At 41.0% G+C, this 22,644-nt stretch overlaps 3 protein-coding genes across 52 annotated transcripts in view; 1 reads left to right on the top strand and 2 right to left on the bottom strand.

Moving 5' to 3' along the window:
* Nucleotides 1–275: 275 nt before the first annotated feature.
* On the top strand, nt 276–8,543 carry dpys (dihydropyrimidinase). The gene is made up of 10 exons (XM_028980335.1): nt 276–784; nt 1,851–2,009; nt 2,173–2,352; nt 3,507–3,696; nt 4,071–4,227; nt 4,319–4,460; nt 4,743–4,885; nt 7,106–7,313; nt 7,397–7,470; nt 7,901–8,543. The coding sequence occupies exons 1-9, from the start codon at nt 539–541 to the stop codon at nt 7,451–7,453; spliced, it is 1,482 nt and encodes a 493-aa protein (XP_028836168.1). The 5' UTR covers nt 276–538; the 3' UTR covers nt 7,454–7,470; nt 7,901–8,543.
* dcstamp (dendrocyte expressed seven transmembrane protein) lies at nt 8,337–11,731 on the bottom strand. Its single transcript, XM_028980336.1, has 3 exons — nt 10,679–11,731; nt 9,802–10,128; nt 8,337–9,480 (listed from the first exon to the last, which is right to left on the bottom strand). Exons 1-3 carry the CDS (start codon nt 11,726–11,728, stop codon nt 9,421–9,423), a joined length of 1,437 nt encoding a protein of 478 aa, XP_028836169.1. The 5' UTR covers nt 11,729–11,731; the 3' UTR covers nt 8,337–9,420.
* Nucleotides 11,732–13,122: 1,391 nt separating this feature from the next.
* rims2a (regulating synaptic membrane exocytosis 2a) overlaps nt 13,123–22,644 on the bottom strand; it is a 111,178-nt gene continuing 101,656 nt past the window's right edge. For 48 of the 50 annotated variants that reach the window (XM_028979711.1, XM_028979702.1, XM_028979703.1 and 45 more), the window contains 5 exons: nt 16,650–16,791; nt 16,451–16,563; nt 16,084–16,185; nt 15,800–15,939; nt 13,123–15,704 (listed from right to left, as the gene is read on the bottom strand). In XM_028979711.1, the coding sequence (XP_028835544.1) occupies nt 15,489–15,704; nt 15,800–15,939; nt 16,084–16,185; nt 16,451–16,563; nt 16,650–16,791 (713 nt within the window). In that variant the 3' untranslated portion in view covers nt 13,123–15,488. Of the gene's footprint in view, nt 15,705–15,799; nt 15,940–16,083; nt 16,186–16,450; nt 16,564–16,649; nt 16,792–18,529; nt 21,521–22,644 lie in introns of those variants that run through there. The other 2 variants (XM_028979741.1, XM_028979740.1) reach the window with 2 other exon arrangements.

Raw genomic sequence — 22,644 nt, 5'->3', positions numbered from 1 at the left:
GGGTTGGTGTGCTTTTTTATTATAAATGATGTACATATTAGGAATATTCTTTTATGCTCTGATAATACTGTATGTTGTAGAGAGAGGTGCAGAAAGACGCGATGTGTGACGGCGACCTTGCTTCTGTACAGAACACACGTGGCGCAGCAGATCTCTTGGCGTCTGCGGTTCGAGAAACGAAATAAAATTTAAAAAAAAAGACACAACACTACACACAGCAAGGAAGAATAAGCATGGCTGTGACGTTACATAAGACGTTGCGAAATATACTTCTGTAGGAGTAGACTAGCTGATCTGCGGTGAAAGTGGAGCTTGAATAGTTGAGCGTGATGGGACCCGACTCTGGGCGAACTGGGGAAGGTTCGTAAGGCGGTGGGCGTGGGTGATCCACCCGTGGCGCCGGGGCGGAACTCCTGTGCAGTTATAACGCAAAGCGGAGCTTTGGGGACAATTCGGGGTTACGGGTGACCTTTCACTCCATGTGGCGGCGGCTCGTGGCTTCAGACCTCCTACCTTTTCAACTGATCCCGAGAAGAAGATGAGAGGCAGGATTCTGATTAAAGGGGGGAAAGTGGTGAACGAGGACTGCTCCGAGATGAGCGACGTTCTCGTCGAGGACGGGAAGATCGCGGCGGTGGGAGCCGACCTCCAGGTGGCCGGAGAGGCACGCGTGATCGAGGCCGCCGGGAAGCTGGTGCTGCCGGGCGGCATCGACACGCACACGCACATGGAGCTGGCGTTCATGGGCACCACGGCGGTGGACGACTTTCACGTCGGCACCAAGGTACGCGCTGACGTCACGCCGACGTGCGCATTCGCAGCGCATTTCAGCTAAAACGACAGCAACATTGGATATTCAAGTATATTTTTATATTTTGCATGAAAGGTTCAGCCGAGGAGGCTTGGAAAATATGATTCAAATAATATATTTGAAAAAAAAAAAAATTATGAAATATTTCATGAAAGAACACTTTTTTTTCTGTCAACATTTTACAGAATGTTACGGTGGCTTCTTCATGTATTTCGTATTGATCAGTTCATTACTTGACAACTTCTGAGACCTGGTCTGATATTTTCACAAGCAGGGAGGAGGACACAAAATGAAAAAAAGGGGGTCGGGGCCCCAAAACAGGCTTTTCAGGTTTCACAGCAGATGCATACTGACAGGTATCGCCCCGACATGAACAAAACCAAGTTGGCAGATACGGAGTGCAGGTTTGGGGGTGATGACAGACAGCAGACAGGTCAGACAGGTATACTCTGTTATAGTTACTTGTGAAAGTTCAAGTTGCCTTTATTGTCACTTCGGCTATATCCATGTTAGACAGTACAAAGTAAAATGAAACAACGTTTCCCCAGAACCTCCATATAACATTTAAACAAGGTTACGGGACGACATAAAGTGCACGTGTGGGACAGAGAAACCGGCTACATAAAGGGCAACGCAAGAATCACAGAATATCAGCTAAAAAAAACTGTGAAACAAGTCATGCAGGTGCAGAGTAACAATGTGCAAATACTGCTGTAACAGAAATGTAATAGAGATATGATCTGAACATATGAGGCAGAGTGTCCTTATCGGTTCAGTTTATCCATATTCAGAATGAATTACATAATACCTTCATGCGGAGCTGTAAGTGCTGGACAGCAGGTTTGAATGAAACCAAATCAATACAGAATACATTCACACGAACATTTTTTGCAAGCCAGGGTGTGTGAGTTTGGCTATTATACTTGTGATTTGTCCACCACAGTCCTTTCAGGTAATCATTATTCACAAGTTAAATAGTGAGTAAAAACTGAGAGACATATGCTCGGTTCAGTAGATTTTAAACATTTTTTTTTCCCAGGCTGCCTTAGCTGGTGGTACCACCATGATCTTGGACTTTGTCATACCTCAGAAAGGTACCTCCCTGCTGGAAGCTTATGAAACCTGGAGAAACACGGCTGACCCCAAAGTTTGCTGTGACTATTCCCTTCACGTGGCTGTGACCTGGTGGGGTGACAAGGTACCTCAAGCACGAGCTTACGTTCTACTTTTTTTATACATGTACTTGATCTCCACACTAATGGTGCAAAATAGTGCAAATGCTTCTAAAATACTGCTCTAACAGATAATATGGTCTAAACACTACTAAAAAAGTGTTTATATATGTAACATATATGTTACAGGTAAAGAAAGAAATGCAAACGCTTGTTCAAGAAAAGGGCGTAAATTCGTTTAAGATGTTCATGGCATACAAAGACATCTTCATGCTGCAAGATCATGAGCTTTACGCTGCATTTTCCCAATGCAAAGACATCGGGGCCATTGCCCAGGTCCATGCGGAGAACGGAGATCTGATAGCGGAGGTAAGAAACTGTGAACATTGCTGCACCGTCTACATTCACGCTTACGGCATTTGGAATGGATCACATATGAAGGCAGGGTTTCAGTGTGACCATGAGGCTGTATGGACTGTCAGAATTTGTTGGATTGCACCAGAGGTCAGAGGCCACATCTGTAAATAATTAACCTGAATGCTGAACTGAGTTTAGCCACCCCAAATCTCACGCCTTTTGTACAGCACATACTGTCCTGGGAAAATGGGAATGTCATGGAAACCCTGGTTTAAACTAGTTGTTGCTTGGGTGAATATCTGTTCACAGTCCCAATTCTCAGTTAGTCAGAAGGTGCTGAAGGTGTAGCCCTCAATAATAAGTCACTGTTATGTTTGCCGATAAGGTTCCACATTTCATGAGTAGACATATGTGTGTGTGTGTGTGTGTGTTAGGGGAAAGAAGGAAATTTGTCTGGAAAGGGATTTCTCACAGAAAAAAAGAAGTTTAACTGTGCCTATGGAATTGGATGGGATAAGCAAATTTGCAACCAGTTGAATTATTTTCTGTTTACACTTATCTTTTATTTTTGATGAGGTATTAAAAATGTTTTGAAACAGAATCTTAAATTGAGAAATCAATTTTTCCAGTAATGTGTAAGTGGCGCTCTGTAGTGTTCTGTATGGATTCCGTAGTGTTGCTGCTGTCAGTATAAATGAATCTGCACAAATTTGTTTGAAAATGCATTTCAAAGTTTATACCACTGGAGGGCACCAGATCTACATTTTTTTTTAGCTTTCACACCAACGTGTAAAAGTGTTGATGTTGAATATGAAGTTTTAAATTGTAACCGCACGTCACTTTTATTCATTTATAAGAACCAAAGCTTTAGCAGATAGGACACATTTTGTTGCTCTTTGGTTTACTTTCTGAAATGTTGCTTAGTAGTGTTTGTTCTTTTACGTGATTATGTCTCCCAGACTGGCAGTCCAGTGTTTGCATCCTGTGTAGAATTATCAAAGCGCGTAAAGGAAAGATAGTGGTTGCATTTTTTTATATATATATAATCGATTGCTTTTTAATTGTCTGTGTACAGTACTCATAGCAGGAAGTTTATAAAAGTGATTTATCAGTGTAAGTGCCTTGTATGCTGTGTGTGAGACTCTACATTTGTGTGATTTGAAAAGGGTGTAAAGAAGATGCTGTCCTTGGGTATAACTGGACCTGAAGGCCATGAGTTGTGCCGACCTGAAGATGTGGAAGCAGAAGCAACACAAAGGGCCATAACCATTGCCCATGCTGTCAACTGCCCACTCTACGTGGTGCATGTCATGAGCAAGTCTGCTGCTAAGGTTGTTGCCGGTGCACGGCGAAGCGGTAAGGAGCTTCCATATCGATTTATGCTGTTGGAAGCGGAGGTAAAGGTCCTACAGGACATTTAAATTGGACACCTCAGGACCAGAGCAGTCAAAACCATCAAAGACTCATCCCACCCTAGTCACTTGCCCTAGTTTTGCTGCAGGCAGCTGGCGATTTTCTTCTCAGGTCATAAGGTCACTTAATGTGGACATGCCACAATTAGCACTTCTTCTGGACTGGTACACTGTTTCACCGCAACTCTGTGGATGATCACTATTTACATTCATTCTTTCATTCATTCATCAGCACATATTCATTTGATGACATGTAAACATGCATAGATGTATTTCTGTACTTCTGCTGACTTTCTCCACCTTTCTGTGCCTTGGCAGGCCGGGTGGTGTTTGGTGAGCCCATAGCAGCAGGGCTCGGTACTGATGGCACTCACTACTGGCACAAGGACTGGGCCCACGCTGCTGGCTTTGTCATGGGGCCACCTTTGAGGCCAGACCCCAGTACTCCTGGATACTTAATGGACCTGCTTGCCAAGTACGACAATAAGATAACATCAATCAAAACATAAAGCTTATATTCTTTTCCCAAAAATGTTTGATTACTCACTTGTGTGTATGGACCACAGTGATGATCTCAGCGTCACAGGAACAGACAACTGCACCTTCTCTGTGTGTCAGAAAGCCCTCGGCAAGGAGGACTTCACTAAAATCCCCAATGGCGTCAATGGAGTAGAAGACAGGATGTCGGTGATATGGGAGAAAGGCGTGGTCAGTCTGTTAAGGACAGTTCATTTTTTACTCCAGGATGTAGTGACAGCCTATGCTGTGTGTACATTGTAATACTATAAATTGGTTAAGGTTTGTTTTTAAAAAAAGTGAAATTAGAAACTTCAGGTAGCATTTAAAAGTCAGAATAACATCATGATTTTTTTTATATTTTTGCCTGCTGTGAGCAACCAAGTTGCTTGAAAGTGAAAACCATGAGGAGTGAATCTTCCAAGTGTGATGGCACAGTGATGCATAGACCTTTTCTATATCTTTACCTTCCAGCACAGTGCGAAAATGGATGAAAATCGATTTGTTGCGATCACTAGCAGCAATGCAGCAAAAATCTTCAACCTTTATCCCCAGAAAGGGAGGATTGCCAAAGGCTCAGATGCAGACCTTGTCATATGGGACCCTCAAGCAACAAGGTAACTCTGATCATTTTTTTAAAAATATATGCTCCATTTAAAATATCCTCCAACATCATTAAAAAAAAACAATAAAGTAGATGTTCAACACAGTTACATTTTTTTGGCCCAGCAGGTGGCTGCTCTTACTCTCTACAGATATTTATGTTTATGTCTGATATGTATGCATTTGGTGCTGACCTGGCCCGGCTGATAAATTTTAAGCCTTTTAAGGCTTCTCATTACACACTACACCATTTAATGCAACTTGTCCACATAGCTAATTTGCATGTTAGTATGGAGGGTAGTAAAGTAATAACTCCTGCTGCTGCTGGCCATGATGCTTACATAACCCCCACCGTGATGCGTACTCTCCTTTGAAATCTGGGCTAGATTAACCTAGATTAAGTATAGATTAACCAGGCAAAAGTGCACTGGAAATGTGTGGCACTTATTTGTTGGTTAAATAATTAGGCTGTGGCAGACTACTTGTCAGATGATAATTAAGACTGTTTTTGAATATGTTTCATAACTTATGGATATTAAACATTGTACCATGCAAAAGTAAACCCTTGCAGTATTTTATTATATCATTATTATTGTTATTATTAGTAGTAGTAGGTATTGGTAGTAGTAGTAGAGCCTTTGTTTCTTTGAAAGAACATAAAGGTAAATTCTAAATGCATTATTTCAGGATATTCTTTATAGAACATATTAAACTCAAACTCATCTGTTAATTCCAGACGCTTATTTTTATTTATCACTCACACGCGTAGGTAGACATATGGTCGTGTGGTGTCAGGTTGCCTACACAGCAGTTATTCTTTATTACAGCGCTGACCCAGCATTCAGGAGAACGCCACTTGCACAAAAAATACAAAATAACATCCTTAAGGTCCATGTGGGACGTAGGCCTCAACACACCAATCCTCACCCATCTGTGTAATCTATACCCATTTTAAGTACAGTTAGTATAGTAAGTATACGTACTTAAAAAGATGAGAAGTCTGTAATTTTCTTCATAGGTGCACTTCATCTGTGAGTGACAGAATGTGAAAAGAAATCAGGAAATCGTATGATTTTTAAAGAATTTATTTGTATATAGTGCAGAAAATAAGTATTTAGCCCCTAAAAACAAGTAAGAATTCTGGCCCTCACAGATCTGTTACTTCTTTAAGAAGCTCTTCTATCCTTCAACCATTACCTGTATTAATGGTACCTGTTTATCTGTATATAAAAGACACTTCGCCACACCTACAAACAGACTCCCAATTTCCACCATAGCCGAGACCAGAGAGCTGTCTAAAGACACCAGGGACAACATTGTACACCTGCACAAGACTGGGATGGGCCTATCTACAATAGTGAAGCATCTTGGTGAGAAGAGATCAACTGTTGGAGCAATTGATTATTAGAAAATAGAATAAATACAAGATCACTTAAAGGTGGTGGCTCACTGATGATCTCTCTCGACCTGGAGCTCCCTGCAAGATCTCGCCTTGTAGGCTTCTTGAGGACAGTGAGGATATAGCCCAAAACTACATGGGTGGAACTGGTCAATGACCTGAAGAGAGCTGGGACCACAGTAACAAAGATTAAATCACTTTGCACAAAATCACTCTGCGCTTTTTACTTTACTGCTCTTTTTTTTTTTTATGTCTCTTTTATTTAAACATTGTCTTTAACTCATTTGCACACCTTCACCCTACCAGTTACACATATTTTATGTTAAAGATGTAAAAGTGTAATATTTGGTTATGTTTGCAATATTTGCATATTGGTTCATTGTATACTTGCAACATTTGCAATACTGTGGTCTGTAGTAGTCGCAAAAAGCATTTCACTGCATATCATACCGTGTATGACTATGTATGTGACAAATAAAATTGGAATTTGAATTTACTATTAGTAACACACTACGTCATCATGGATTAAACTCCTGCAGCATTCCTCCTGCTTAAGTCAGCAAATGTCCAGGCCCGTCTAAATTTTGCCAGAGACTGTCTGGATAATCCACAGGAGAATTGGGAGAATTTCATGGGTCATGTACCTATGATTAAAATTACAGACCTCTCTCATCTTTTTCAGTGGAACAACTGCCAAATGTACCTCAAAGCTTTTCTTTTTACACAGACAATACTCATCACTTCCTAAAAAAAAAAAGTTTAGGAATGGAATCACTATTTGTTATTAACAGGGCCTTTTCATAACTGTACTTGAACTCTGAACTTGTTTTTCCAGAACAATATCTGCCAAGACACATCACCAGGCAGTTGACTACAACATTTTTGAGGGAATGGTATGCCATGGTGTGCCTGTGGTGACCATCTCCAGAGGGAATGTGGTTTATGAGCATGGCAACTTACTGGTTGAGCCCGGGCATGGCAGGTTCATTCCCCGGAAACCCTTTTGTGAGTTTGTGTACAAAAGAGTGCATCAGCGAGATCAGGTCAGTCTTCAAAATCTGAACTTGATGGACACATGAAAATCGTTCCTCTTAGTGATGCAAGTGTATGAATTTTGTTCAACTAGGTGGCAAAACCATGTGCAGTCAAAAGGATGCCCTATAGTGGTGAAGTCATATTCTGAAAGACTGATGAGGACAGGCAAGTTATAAAATATACAAAAGAGCCTCAGTAATTTAAACATGAGCACTGGAATCATGTGCAGCAGGGCAGTGATTCACACAATCAGTAGAAATGTGTATCTGCTCAGTCAAGGTGGGACAATCAGATATTTTAACCACATATTGTCAATAATAATTAAAAATGCTATGAGCCTCAACTGCATAAGCACTAATCAGTGCGTATGGAGTGGTGGTAGTCAAAGGTAGTCATGTGTTTTGCTGCTTGCATTCTGACCAGATGGTTGCTCATAATAATAAAAATGGTTCAGATAGAAATTATGTTGTACAGTCTAGATGGGAAAATGTCCAAGCACAATTGGCCAAAACGTTGCCTCGAATATCATAAAAATGCTTCTGAATATTAGAATTGATACATTGAATATTCACTGAATTACTTTACTGCCTTCTAGGTTGTGATGTTGATGGCACGCTGAAAGGTTCCAGCAAAGTCAACAGTGATTGCTTCATTGGAGCTACCTGGTGCAATAACTTAAGAACTCACTTATTCATTTGAATATACTCACACACTCATATGTATACACGACCGTACACTATCAAAGGTTTGGCTGCACCTACTTTTGGCAGTTATGGAGACGAAGGTTGAGGCCACTTTTAAGGATCCAATGCAAGAAACATATAAACTATTTTTTTTAAGCAGTTAAGTATGTTTGATGAATCAGTTTTTTTTTCACAACATGTGTGTTTTGTTTACTATTGTCATCTGTTGTCATCAAAAGTCGCTTCATTAGATGCTCATTAAAATGTGTGAATGAAAAGAAAGTGTCCAACATAATAAACCTTCAGGACTGTTGGACACCATCCTCATTGTTTACCTTAAGGTGGTGAAGAATAGCCAAGAGTGTGATATGCTGCCATCACAGCACAAGCTCCCTGATTTGGAAAGACTGAAATAATCAACATAGTTCATTATTACTTGTCATGTGTCTTTGTTTTGTTAACACACACACAATATTGGAATGGTAGTCTGACATTTTCTGTCTGTTTAATATATAAAAATTATATCTAATAAACCAAACCAATATATCGAATAAACCAAATGCACCCATAAACTAAATATAGGGTAAAGGTTCATGTAGAGTATAATTCTATAGAGTATATATAGAGACTAGTTTTATGGATGAAAAATATATTGATTGGTTCCTAAATATTGTTGTAATTATTATGTGCATAAAAGCCTTGACTCAGAAAAAGTGAAATACACACTGCATCTTCCTGCATCTCTCTTGCTGTGTCTGAAATAACACATTCATTCAAGCATCAATGTGCCAACATGGCATAATACTGAAGGGGGTATTTCTGCTGAAGTCTGCTCTCCTGAAGCATTGAAAGGTGAGCTATAAAATGAAAATGTAAGCAATATACCAACCTTAACATTACACTGCATATTGCATTGATTTCGGTCTTGCCTATTACAGTTTTGTATTTATGGGTTACTGATCTTCATAAAGACTAGATCAGCACAAAAGTTCTGTATTTGTTTATAATTATGTTGGATTTGGTAGGATCAAAGTTAGCTGGTTTCCATGTGGCCTTTTTTCTGATCGTTATTCATCAGGATAAAATATATGCAGAAGAAAGCACATTCAACTCAATTTTGTGCAAAATTGTGTCTTGTGCATCTCATGCTGCAGAGCAGCAACATCTAGTGGAGAAGAAATGTAGCCTCAAATAAATGGCATTTTATTGTTTCTTTTGATCACATGGTTGACATGAGATTTATTGACCTGTGATTATTTGACAGAAGAACAATTTAAGAACAAAGTCTCATTCTGTGGTGTCCAGTTCTCTTTAACACAGAAAATAAAGCCTACAGACCTGCAATGTGCATATATCTTTTCATGTGCTTTTTCACGTTTAGTGATGCAGCAAACCTTCCATTTAGAAACATGGAGTCTTCATGGATGTTCTATCAGGTGAGGTCAAAATCATTATTTTCATGCTTAAATAGTATTGGACACCAAAAATGAACCTGAAACAGAAATATAGATTACTTCTGCAGTTTCAGCTGTAATTTTTATGAACTCTAGATGTATTTCTCATTTAATGCTATTACTGATGCCACTAGACTAGTAATAATAAACATTATAATTTCAGCATTAATACAACAATTTAATCACTGTTAAGATTTAATGGAAAGGCATCTTGCTTTTTTTGTCACCCACACACTATCCGTAACTGCCTAATCTAGACTAGACTCAACCAGGATCAGATCATCCCAGGACCATTTGCCACAAATCAGGAACAAACCACAGTGCACCCACACAACATTCACTCACACATATAATCATACCTTCTTCAACAGGTTGGCCAGGTCCTTCTTCAGTGCTCTAATTCTCCACTTCTCTCTCTTCCTCAGGATGGTCACATGCAGTTGGCGGGCTCGCTCTTCTGCAAGCTCAGCATAGAACCTCTCCAAAACCAGCAGCCTGATCTGGGTCAGTTTGGAGGACAAGTAGCCCAGAACAGCCAGGACAGCCAAGATGACAAGAAGCACCACAGACTTATAAAGATGCAGTTTGGGGCTTGGCCGGCACTTCTTCTCAAAGAGGGGGACAGAGTAGGAGAAATCCCTTCTTTCTCCATCCATTGAAGGAAAGATTCCTAGTAAGTGGAACTCCTGAGAATTTAGATCTTTATTTTAGCGGGTTAGATTGATTATATTGATGCTCATACAGATTTGGGTGTTATTAATTTGAATTGTTGGTGTCTGTGTCTTTTTTAACACTTGCATATAGACGCTGTTCAAAATAGAAGTAAAAAAAATTTTTTTCAGTCTCTCCAGTCATGACACAAGGAGGAGCCAAACCAAGTACCAAGTATTAATGTCTCTCATATATTACATCTAACATAACAAAAAATACTGCTTGCTAAGTCAGATAAATAAATCTCTTCATTCGTGTGTGCAGGTGGTAAGGAACCAGCTGTAAATACCCCTGGTACCAGGTCCTAGTCTATTTTACCTGGGGCCCCAATAGGGCCTTAAATTGGCCATGGCCATGGTTTAGGTCCCAGGGTTGAAAATGTACACATTTATACAAAAACGATACATTACTATGCTGATGAAAGAGTATGGGACTCAAACATCACTGGAAACTAAACACCCATCCATCATTATGAGCACTGTGCATATTTACATATGTAATATGCAGCTGTGAATTTACACTTACCCTTAGGTTTATAATAACAGGCACCCGGATTGGCTCCAGCTCCTCCAGACGTGTCTGGAGAACCATAATGAGCCAGTAAATGAGAGTGTCAAGACCAATGAAAAACAGCCAGATGAGAAGATGCTTGAAAACCGGAATGCCGAATTTGATTATGGCTTTCCCCTCCTTGGCTGTAGGACGTGGTGATGGAATGGTGGCATAGCGCTTCATCTCTTTCTTAGTTAGAGGAAGAACAGAAGGCCTGCCCGCCTCCTTCTCCTTCTTGTCAAACTGCACAAATGCCTCGGTGATGAAGTCATTCTGGAATCTGGTGTTGGTGTAGAACCTCCGCAGATAGAGTGCTGTGAGGGCCATGAGCATCAGCAGGCCCAACACAGGAAACAGTCTTTGGGCCACAGAAGAAACATTGTGCAACACGGCCTCAATAATTGTGGCTGTTTCATTCATAGTCTTCTTCGCCAGAAAGACTTTCTCTTGAAACTCCTTGGACTGTGCCTTGGGGGTGAGTTTAAACTCAGAATTCAGCCTCACCAGTCCAAGGTCTGTGAGTACCTGGAGCTGCCCGCCTATCCACTTCAGCATCTCTACATAGTTCTTTAGTGGAGACAGGTCCACCAGCACTTTTTTTGCCTCTAGGTTGCAAAGTATGCTTTTGGCTAAATTTTTGATATTGGCCAAAGTGTTGTGAATGTTCCAGATCACCACCAATGTAGTGCCAACTGTGAGGAGCAAGTTTCGACCCTGCCTTAGCAGGCAAGAGATGAGGAGCAGAACGCTAAAACATCTCACAGCATGAGACAGGGTCAGTCCAGCAGTTAGGGTGATACAGAGAGTCAAGCCCAGTCCTGTAGACACTGAAGATCCATAAAGCAAGGAAAATTCCAGACCAAGAACGATGAGGACGGTGAGGACCAGGCTGATGATGAAGCAGATGGCTAAAAGCAGGAGCCTGCCTCTCCAGCTGTTCTGTGTCTTTGCAGTGAGGACCTGGACAGTGTTACTCCAGATTGGAGAGAGCGTACGCTTCACTTCTGCTCTGGTGAGCTGCATCTTCCTCTGAAGATAGAAGAGATTTCATTGCACCAAAAGGAGAGATAAGACATTTTACTGCTGAAACCTCTTCAGAACTTATGCCTTAAGTCACAGACATTTATATTACGGCATTTGTCATAAATTTATCTTCCAGAGGGACTTACAATCAGTAGTTACAGGGACAGTCCCCCTGGAGTTAAGTGTCTTGCCTAAGGTAAACCTTAAACTATTCAACTACTGACTCTATAAATGAAGATTATTTTCAGACATTAGATATTTCTTTAGTCCCTTAATTGATCACAAGTATCAATTCAATAATTTTAATTAATCAATAATCAGACTATTTGATTCTGAACATAAAATAACAACATTTAATTTCACATGTAATTCATTTAGTATACACTTAAAAAATATTACAGACAGACATGTATATCAAGAGATAGATAAGATAGACAGAGAGACAGATAGCTAGATAAAAAGAGGAGCTGATAAGGAGTTAGAGAGCCAAACCGATTACCTGTTTCCCTGAGGACGTTTCTATCTTCTGCAAGAAGCAGAAGTTGGATGTCTCCATAGCCTCATTTGACTGACTCACGCTTGTTTCCAGCTGACTCACAAACAAACTCACAAAGCCACAAAGAGGCATGTTTTAATTGAACAGCGGGTCACATTTCTCACTGGTCATGTGTGAAGGAAGCAGCTGTCTGCAGTGTGTGCAACCTGTCTGTCGGTTTTTTGTGAGCACTACATGTACATTTATGGCATTTGGCAGACGCCCTCATCCAGAGCTTCTTACCACGTGCGTTCATGTTACCCTCAGTTAAGCAATCAGGTCTGGTTCACTGGCACTCAAACCATGCATACAATCATTTTATTCCCTCTGTTGAAGTTTTTCTTGCACAAGTCAGACTATAAGAAAGTTATAAGTTAGTCTGAGTATTCTCTAAAGAGGAAGGTCTTAAGCTGCCGATTGAATATACTCAGTGACTGTGCTGTTCTGACCTCGAGGGGAAGTTCAGTCCACCACCGAGGGGCCGAGACAGAAGAGTCTAGATGAGTGTCATCCTTGTACCTTCAGCAGTGCAGGGACCAGGCAAGCAGAACTGGAGGTGCAGTGCGAGGTAAAATAAGGGCTCTGGGGTAGGATGGTGAAACCCCATGTTTGGACTTTGTAGGCCAGCATCAGCATTTTGAATCTGATGCAGGCAGCTACTGGTAGAGCCAGTGGTGGGACTGTGGGGTGGTGTGGGAGAATTTGAGAAGGTTGAAGACCAGTCATTCTGCTGCATTTTGTATTAGTTGTAGCCCTAGCTTACCTCACAGAGCACTAGTGAGGTAATGTAACTGGTCAGTGTGTTTAACAATAAAAATCCTCAATTTATCAAAGAACATTGAGAAACACTGGCACATCCTTTCAGTATAATATCCATTTTTTATTATTCATTTTTTTAATCTGAAAAATAACTTACATAAATCTCTGTACTCAACCATACTTTACCAAGACATAGCCTTGGCAAGAACACATTTCACCAGAAATAAGAAGGCATTCAGAAGGGTCAAATAACATATCATAGTCATCACATGAGACATTATCCCTGTTCCAGTGAATTGCTATATGGTTAACCTTTTTCTTTATTTCTATTCAAATCCAAGGAACTCAGACACCTAATATGTACAATGTAAATCTGAAAAAAGAGGGGAAAAGCAAATAGATATTGAATGAACACTAAAATATATCATTTATTTTACATGGAAAAGGAATAATGTCTCGATATATTTTCATTCAGACATTTTAACTATAAGATTCTGAGATTCTCCCAGACATAGGAAGTATTCATAATTACTAAAAATAGAAAATAAAAAATAAATTGGTCTTGGCTTGTAAATAAACTAATAAAAATATAGTAAATGAATGTAACTTTCTCAAAACAAAGTAAATACAAATTAAAAATTAATCTTGTGTGGCAATTTCCTAACTCAAAAACCTCATGTCCCTTTCATAGCTTTGTGAACAGTGCCAATAAAACTGTACACAGCACAATACCATAGATGTACGGGTGCTGCAGCTTGTTCTGGTAAAAACCTTCTGCAATATCAATTTGTGGAATTTAATCTTACAATAGAAATACTGAAGCAAAATATTCTCACAACTGAAACCTCTGGGGTATAAAACATTTGTATGTTTCAAGAAATCTGAAACTAAACATGACTTTGGGAGGTGGAATGTTTCATTGAAATTTGTTGAACTGTTTTGGTCTGTCAAAGGCCAGTACTTAATTTCTGGTGGAATTCAATTCAAGGGAGGAAAAGTAATGTCGTTGACATGCACTGTACAAGAAAAAAGTAAAAAAAAAAAAAAAAGAAATTCCAAATATCGCTGTTTTCAAACCATGCTGAATTATAGTAATGTGTGCCCAAGCCATGTTGCAGAAGAATCTTTTCAACATGCTTGTTAAAACAAATCGAATCCAAAAGAAACACGTCCAGAATTTGGAGGAGTCGGTAATCAGCCTCCACCCTGAACAATCCGTACAATATTAGCTAAAAATTTGACAACAGATGCAATGAGTACAGTGGTTATTCTGGGACATGGGGTGAAAAGAAAAAAGTACAATTTGCACATCATATTTATCATCATAAGGTTTGCACCTTTATAGTTAGAAATTATGAACATTTATTTATTCACCCTTGTCACATGAACAGTATTCCCAAATGTTTTCTTTTTGATTTTCATTTTTTTAAACAGCATGTCTGTAAAAAATAAAGATCATATAACCTAAAGGCCATTGAACAAGGTATGTTTTTTTTTTTTTATCCCGCTGTTGCATTCACTCCCCTTGAAAACCATGCACTATTGAAATTTATCATTAAAAATAATATAAATTGTTGAAAATGGATGGATTTTTTTCACTCTTTATTTTTTGCAGGTTGCAGACGCAAGAAAATAATTTTTCTTCTTCATATTTTTTGAAACTTCAGCTAAATTTGTGTCCATGCAAAAAATCCTCCCCCCCTTTAAAATTCCATACAATAAATCAACAGAACAAAATTATTCAGTCACAAAAGTTCATCTCTGCATTCCGATCCTACTAGTGTCCATGTTAACCAACTTGGTATTGCCTTTTGAACTTTTACTACAGTCTCCCTGGTGAATGACGAAGAAATGTGTGCATAACTGGAAACTGAGGTGGGGGACTGGGTGGTGTCAGAACCTAAAACTCCTCCCGCTTTCACCTCTCTCAATCTCAGCTCGGTCGAAAACAGCAACTGATTGCCATGGCGTGACTGAGCTGCTATACAGAAACACCATTGTTCGGATTTTTTTTTATCAAAATAATGAAATAATATGAAATCAATGCATTTTGTTTTCAGAAAAAGGGCGTGTGTAGAACTCTTCATTGCGTTCACATAGCTTACCTACCCGCAAGGCTTAAATGGATGGTAAACAAGGTATTTCAGGATTCATACTGGATGATTGGAAAACAAGGAATATCAGGAGTCCTCAGGCTAAAGAGTCCACTGGTATCCTCCATCTGCCATCCTACTGCCCCCAGCCAGAAGTGGGAAGGGGGAGTGCGCTCTGTTCGCACAATGTGTGCGACTTGTTTTGTTTGTTTTTGCGAATAAACACAGGACCACTTTTTTCACCCCTTAAGAAACAGGCTCAGAAGACACAACATCAAGCATGCAGTGTTACCGCGAGGGGTGTGACCTGTCGCAAATCTCTTAAACTCCACCCACTGGCTGCTACAACAATGCTATTCCTCTCAGTGCACTGCTACGAGCGACCAAAAGGTCCAGATGAACTGTCCAGTGAAGATTGGGAAGCTCTTCGAGTTAAAGGGGCCAATGTAGGGTCCACCAATGAGGACGGAGGAAAGAGCTTAAACCAGCCAATCACCATATTGGACAAGTCCAGCTCGTCTAAAAGTATCTGAACAGCTCCCATGAAGGATTTATGGTCCATTCGTCCATAGTCTCCCCACACAATGATCTGTTATTTAAAAAAAAAAAATAACATGGTTAAAATGACCAATATCTGATGATTAGTCATGATTATTTAGGATAAATTAAATAAATGCTCATTACCTGTAAGACTTTGCCTCCTGGGCTTTCTTCGAATGACAGTTGCTGCTGGTAAAGGGGGTCCAGTGTTTTTCTTGCTACTTTTGTTTTCTTTTTGGCTATGCAGGCTCCATTTTCCAACAGGTACACCTTGACATAGGGGGCTAGAAGAAAAAAGACCATTCCATCAGTTACTATCATCTTTACATTTAACTGGTCATGAAAAACTACAGTTAATGACAGATATTCGTATTCTGCGTGTCACACGGTTTTAAGATGAAAAAATTAATCCGTGAACTGATTATCACCTGGCAGTGCCTTTGAACCTGGTTTTCCCACAAGGCCTCTGGCTCGAATAACCTCCACTTCCAAGGCTCCCTTCTTCTCCACCATTCCAATCTGGATGTCACCTGAACAAACCCACACAGGGGATGGAATGAGATACAGTTGCATTGATTTTATACTGAGTTATATTTTATATTCCCAATCCTGTTCATCAGGTTCTCATATGTAATTCAGTATCTGAGGACAACCTCAAACGGACACCGTGCACTGCCAAGATGAGCCACAGCAAAAACATAAAACCAGATGAAGTACAGACTCAGTGCACAGCCTAAACATTGTTAAATAAATCCCCAGGTCACAGTAAATAACGGAAGTTATTTTTAAGCCTACCCATGGGAGGTGTAGCCAGTGTCTGCCGTCCAACCAGCTGGGCAGGTCCGAGTCCGTCCAGGAAGTCACTGAACTGGCTGTCGGAGGAAAGCCGCACTCCAGGAAAGATGAGGCTGTGAGGGACAGCAGCTGTGGTTAACAAAATGTCTTTCTTTTTTTCATTCACTCTCCACGTGGCTGCTGTCTGCTTCTGACTTACTTTCCCTCAGAGCTGTAGCTGTTCATGCTGCCGTCGGTGGATTCTCGGCTGGCCTGCCTGGTCATCCTGCTCCTCATCTCCACGGCCAGACCCGTCTCTGTGCTCCTCTGAATGGTGCTGCGCAGTTTCTTCCCTCCAGCTTCTAAACCAAGGAGAGAACGAGGGGGACAGAGAGAGAGAAAGAAAGATGCCCGAAATTCATTACCGAGGCACGAGTGCAGAGTGGAGGAGCGCAGACCATAGAACTGTAGTTCCTCCCTCCCTGACCAGCAGAAGATATCTATAAAGTGTGAATTTCATCTAATAGTTGCATTTATTCCTATTTATATTGTGGTCTTTATTCATTTGTAGGACTTTTTGGTTTAGTTGACGGTCAAGTCTTCCCTGAAAATGAAGCGGTCATGTGCTTGATGATTATGATAGAGAATAAAAAAGATTTATTGGGACAATCGGAAATGGATAAACAGCACCATTTATGGAGCTCAGATTGTTGTGGGTGCCTGCGTGGCGCAAGCTCTCAGCTGTGCTGCCTTGCCGCTCTGGCTTTCCTCAGCTGATGGAAGGTGACAGCTGACTTCCTCCATTAGGCCCTCCGCTCGTCTCCTTCCCATCGATGTGACAAGCCGAGTGGAGCCACACGTGCTACTGCAGGAGCCACAGAGCCGACTGCCACCGACAAGCACTAGAATGTTTACATTCTTTAAAAAAAAAAAAGAGAGACGGTATTCTTTCAGTCTGAGTGGTGAGTGGTGTTCTTTTTTGTGAGGTTTTATTATTTAATTTTTAGTACGTATTTATTGGGTTGTAATTTTATCTTTATATTATTTGCCATTCTTTGTTGCTCCTTTCTGCTGGCACTTTGTGACCTAATGTCTGTACTGGCAGACTGGCTGGCCACATTTTTAAATGTGCAGTACAAATATCTTTTCATAACAATACTAGGTAAACATTAATGTCAGTGACATTTGCCTTATTATTATACTTTCCCTACTTTGTCATGACAAAGCAGAGGTCATGGACACTGTCCATTATTCCATTCCGATAGCTGAATCCAAATACCATCTTAATAATGTAACACATATCCGAGGCTCTTATTAAATAGGGAGCCGCAGGAAGCAGGGAGGCGCCTGGTCAATACACAGAATCAGATCCTCCGTCACACAGCAGGTTCAATGTCAACTGCCTCTGCTTTCCTGCCTACAGTTACACCGAGAGCGATACTGGTGATGCTACTGAGTCAATCAATAAATCCCAAGATCAATGCGTTAATGCCGCTCCTCTACAAAGCAAATCAGCCTTCTCACATGCTAATCGTCTATTACACTTCATTTAACCTGGAAGTGTCTCAGAGCCTCCATCCTCAACAGAATCCTGTTTTTGAAAAATTCTTTGAAAACAAGAAAGTTTGGATTTTCCCAGTGGAAATAAAAATGGACCTTTCTAACAAAGGACAACAAGCTTGTCTTATCTGAGTCAAAAGGAGTTGCTACAGGTCAGAAAGAGAGAGGAGAAGAGAGACTTCAAGGTCAGAAATCAGTTGGACCTACTGCTTGTCCTACTGAGTAACCTTTGGGAAAGATCCATGCCTTTAGTAACAATTTACAGCAATGAGGGAATATATACTACAGTGTACATGTACCGCTACGGAGAGGATGAGACAACAGAAGCTTCAATATCTCCATTTAAGGTTTACAGATCAACGTCAATCTCAGTGCACAGTGAGATCTGAGCTTTACAGTAGCTCTATGCCATGTGGCAGATTAAAAGTGTCCTTGTCACCTGAAACGGCTGCCTCCAACGGCTAGTCTTTAACCCCAGAGAGAGACCCTGCTCTCCCGACTACCTCAGGTTGCCCTCAGGGCCCGGGATGCTGCTCTTACCTCCGTCCTCCTCTTCGAAGGAGTTCATGCAGGGGAAGTAGACGGCCAGCGCCTCAAAAGACGCAGACAAGCTGAGGCGGCTCTGGGAGCGCTGCATGCGCATTCCGGGCCCGCCGCCGCCGCCTCCTCCACCCCCGGCCACCGCGGTGCTGCCATCGTGGCTCTGTCTGCCCATCTCTTAACGTTGGTCTGTCTATCTGACTGAGTGACTAGGTCTTCCCTTCTCTGGACCTTTCCCTGCCACTGTTTGTTGGTGATGGAGGCACAGGGCAGCAGTGCTCAGACGATGCCCTGGCAGTGCAGACGAGGCTGGACGTCTTCACTCCGACAGCCGCCCTTCCGCTAAAGGTCGCTCCTGGGTCTCCTCTTGGAGCTGCATTAGGCTCTGAATGAGTGTGTGTGTGCGTGTGCGCGTGTGTGAGTGCGCGATGTGGTTGTCTCAGGTTGCGTGTAGGTTCTCAGCTCCCCAGAGTCTGCAGAGGAGCACTGCAGTGGGTTTGTGCTGGCTGTGCTGCTTGCAGAAATTCTGCTACCGTCACCCTCCGCTCCCCTCCTTTCTAATGCAGCGCTCTCTCTCTTGCTCGGGGGGAGGGGCCATCATCGCCTTGAACAGCCAATCAGGCAGCTGCTGGCCGCAAGTGGCTCGAATGGTCCCTCAGACGAGAGAGCTCTGCCCAGAGATACTGTGTGTGTGTGATATGCACCAAATATGCACACAACCATTAGTGCTGTTAGCATCTCTTACGCAGCGCACACACACACACACAAAACACTGAATACACAGTCAAACGCACAAAGTGCACACATTCACCTCGCCCGAGATGGACAGGTCCACATGCTGCTCACTCATAGTTCACGTGCTGTGAGGACGCAAGGCACTGACTCTCTGCTACGTCCCTTTAGCCCACCCCTCTCGTCTGAGCCAGTGTTTTTCCTCTCACAACTGCGCAAAAACCTGCCATGTTTTCATCCTTTCTCCACATCAATTTATTTATGTGCAGGTGTAAGCGGAGCTCTTTTCCTGGAGAGAGTTCTACAGAATCACTCCAGCCATTATTTGAAATTATCAGATGATGCACTATAATAAAACAGTTCTCTCGAGAAACTGTGCAGTTCTACAGCGATACAACGATGACCTTTAACCCAGATATCAGATATACTTTTCTTCATAAACTGAACCTTTACAAGAACATCTGAGAAAGCGCTGGCAGACATGGGTATCAACTGAAGACTTTATGCCCTATTAGACATGCACCATGTTCAATAATTCTGCAATTTTAAATTTTCAGAAAATGAGCTTCATACTGCTACACACATCCACATGCGAGACATCTCAGATGACTGCAATTCTCCAGCAGATAAGGATGAGGAGTCATTGCAAACTGATTTTGAGAATATACTGTGTGTGTGTGTGTGTGTATATATCAGTGTACCTGCTATATAACAATGTTTTAGTAATGTTTTAGATAAGCTAACCACTTATTACAGGTTCATTTAACAAATCGTGACAATATGCCTTCTCTACCTCCTCCTCTATCCGTCACTGTATATCAGTCCCACACTGTATACATGTACTACTAAAAGGTAAGACATTTTAGGGCCTGATTTTTACTGTGCTATTATGGTGTCTTCAGGATTTAGAGAAATACACAGACAGAAGTGAGAAAAGACTCCAAGCAAGGGATCTGTGTCTTGGAGAGGAGAAATGAACATATTTGTTAGAGCATTTCTGTCATCCAGGAGACAATCTTAAAAATGTTTTTATAAATTAAATATAAAATCTGTGGAGCCCAGTATGATGACTGACTGCTCTTCCTCATTCTGAATGAGGTCAAGTAATACAACATTCATTTTCTCCCTTCCTCTGCCATCACAAACATGCTCTCAGCTGTAGATTTCACAGGACCAAGGCTGCTACCACGACAAAAAATATTATTTTCAGCACTTTAATTCAAGCATTCTGTTTGGTGAGCTAGTGGATATGACATTAGTGTACACCATCATCATCATCATAATAATAATAATAATAATAATATAATGAAATATATTAGTGGTGCTCATCTCTGGGTTAAGACAATCAATGCTCTATAGGCATACACTGCAAAGTAAACCAGTGGACTAGGTTGTAAATAAAGTTGTTGCATAAGAATAATGGGTGAACAATGTAGCCCAGTTGAGCTTATTTAAAGCCATAACCACAGTAACCAGGTCAGTTACCTGGATACTTCTGGGATCAAAGAATAAAAAGGCATAAGGCATTTCATACAGTTTATCCTAACATATTCAAAACATATTCTAGATGAAGGGAGCAGGACTTGGTACCTTTAATGAACATCTGAAGCTTTATCATTCATTCAGTCCAAGCAAAACAACAAGCACATTCATTGTTTCATGAAAGACAAGCATACATTTCATTGACTGGCTCAAAAACGCATTTAAAATGTAACAAAGAACAGCTTTACAAAAGACTGATATTAAGATTCCATGTTTCCTGCTCTTAGAGCAACTCATTTGCTTTATGGGAACTGAATCTTTAGCTGAAGGAAGTGAGCCTTCAATGGTTTTGATTCAGAAAGACGAAAGGCATGAGTGAGTGAGCATAATGACCAGGATGTTTTAAGCTAGTTGTGGATGAAAGAGAAAAAGAAACTTCTCTTTTCAGTGTGAGTCTCAGCCCGACTCGGCCGACTCCTGGAGCTGAAGCAATCCTCATTCCAATTCCCAGCACGCATAAACAACACAGGCACCACATTGCATTCTTTGAAAAAGGCTTATAACAAAATCCTGCTGCACATGGACCCAGAGTTGGAGATAAGGCAGTCAGTGTGTCTATATTTAGATGTTCAGGAAAGTGCAGATGCCCCAATATTGAATCTGTCGGATTCTCTTGATAGTTGTGAGGCCAGCACAAATGTCTGAGAAATGTGCCATGAGTCTTTGCCAAAGGAATTGAATGGTTTCAAAGATGCTGAACAGGGACACATGCCTCTTCCAACACGTGCCGGCAGCATCAGCTGGGGGACAAATAGCACATTGGGCAACTTTGCCTCTTCTTAAGAGGTAGAACCCACCGTGTCAGCATCAAATGTTAACCTGAGCAACATTCAAAGACTATCAAGCTGCCACAGTAATACACCAGCAAATGAGGAGCGTGTAAAACTAATTAGCTTGCTTCATGTTCTGCCGCTCACAAGTCCTCAGAGACTGAAAACTGACACCTTCAAATAATCACTTATTCTTCCAACAGACAAAAAAAAAATCCAGCAGCCATGCATCCTTCTTTTATGCCTTGATCAGTTAAGGGTGCATCACTCTCTGTAGTCAGCTCAATCGCTGAGACCAGGGCACCAGTGTGGCAAGCATTTAGTGGTCCTTCTCTGTCGGTTTCTGGGAAATGGTATATCACTTCTTTCATTTACCCCTAACTTTTTTAACTGTTTTACAGCATATCCTCTGAGTTATACTAAAATTTTGGGAACCCTGTAGAATGTTTTCTCCTAAATCCTAAAATAGATAAAGATAACACAATTAAACAAACTAGACAAAATATACTTTACTGTTCATTTATTAGAAAATAATGCAGTATTACATAATGTGTGGCATACGTACATGAACCTTTGCTTCCAGTTTCTGGTGTGACTCCCTTTTAGAAAGGGTCCCACAGACATGAATGCCACAAAAGTGGTAAATGCACATTTTGTACAAGATCATCTTCCCTATAAATATGCCTGAAATCCCTAACTTTCCTAATTTGAACCTCTGGGCCCTCTTTACCTAATTTCCTAATATTTAAAGTATTAATGTGCATTTTCAGTTTGCCTTTGAAAATTTTTTACTTATTCATAGATTTGAAATTAAAGCATTTTTCTCCTCTTGCCTGTGTGCCACTTGGACCCATTATCGTTTGTTAATGTTTTGGCTGGTGGATCCTAGCATGACAACTAGACTATAAAGTGATTGACTAAATGGAAGGTCATTTGTTAGAGAGGAATCAGCACAGAGCTGTCTGGAACATTTCAGACACAGTGATGAAAAGGTTCTAATGGACTTGGGCCAGTGTCAGACCACTTGACACCCATATATTAAATCTACCACTGTGCCAGGTATCACTAAAA

The sequence above is a fragment of the Denticeps clupeoides genome, chromosome 5 (genome assembly GCF_900700375.1).
Source record: "Denticeps clupeoides chromosome 5, fDenClu1.1, whole genome shotgun sequence".
NCBI classification, from domain to species: domain Eukaryota; kingdom Metazoa; phylum Chordata; class Actinopteri; order Clupeiformes; family Denticipitidae; genus Denticeps; species Denticeps clupeoides.
This window is presented reverse-complemented; position numbering and strand designations above follow the sequence as displayed.

Bases quoted from the DNA above. Each gene is read 5' to 3' on its own strand.
- dpys (XM_028980335.1), top strand. From the start codon at position 539: ATGAGAGGCAGGATTCTGATTAAAGGGGGGAAAGTGGTGAACGAGGAC. The intron at 3,697-4,070 runs GTAAGGAGCTTC...GTGCCTTGGCAG, and splicing joins TGCCGGTGCACGGCGAAGCG to GCCGGGTGGTGTTTGGTGAG. The intron at 4,886-7,105 runs GTAACTCTGATC...TTGTTTTTCCAG, and splicing joins TGGGACCCTCAAGCAACAAG to AACAATATCTGCCAAGACAC.
- dcstamp (XM_028980336.1), bottom strand. From the start codon at position 11,728: ATGCAGCTCACCAGAGCAGAAGTGAAGCGTACGCTCTCTCCAATCTGG. The intron at 10,129-10,678 runs GTAAGTGTAAAT...CTAAATTCTCAG, and splicing joins CTGTTATTATAAACCTAAGG to GAGTTCCACTTACTAGGAAT. The intron at 9,481-9,801 runs GTATGATTATAT...TTTCTGTTTCAG, and splicing joins TGGCCAACCTGTTGAAGAAG to GTTCATTTTTGGTGTCCAAT.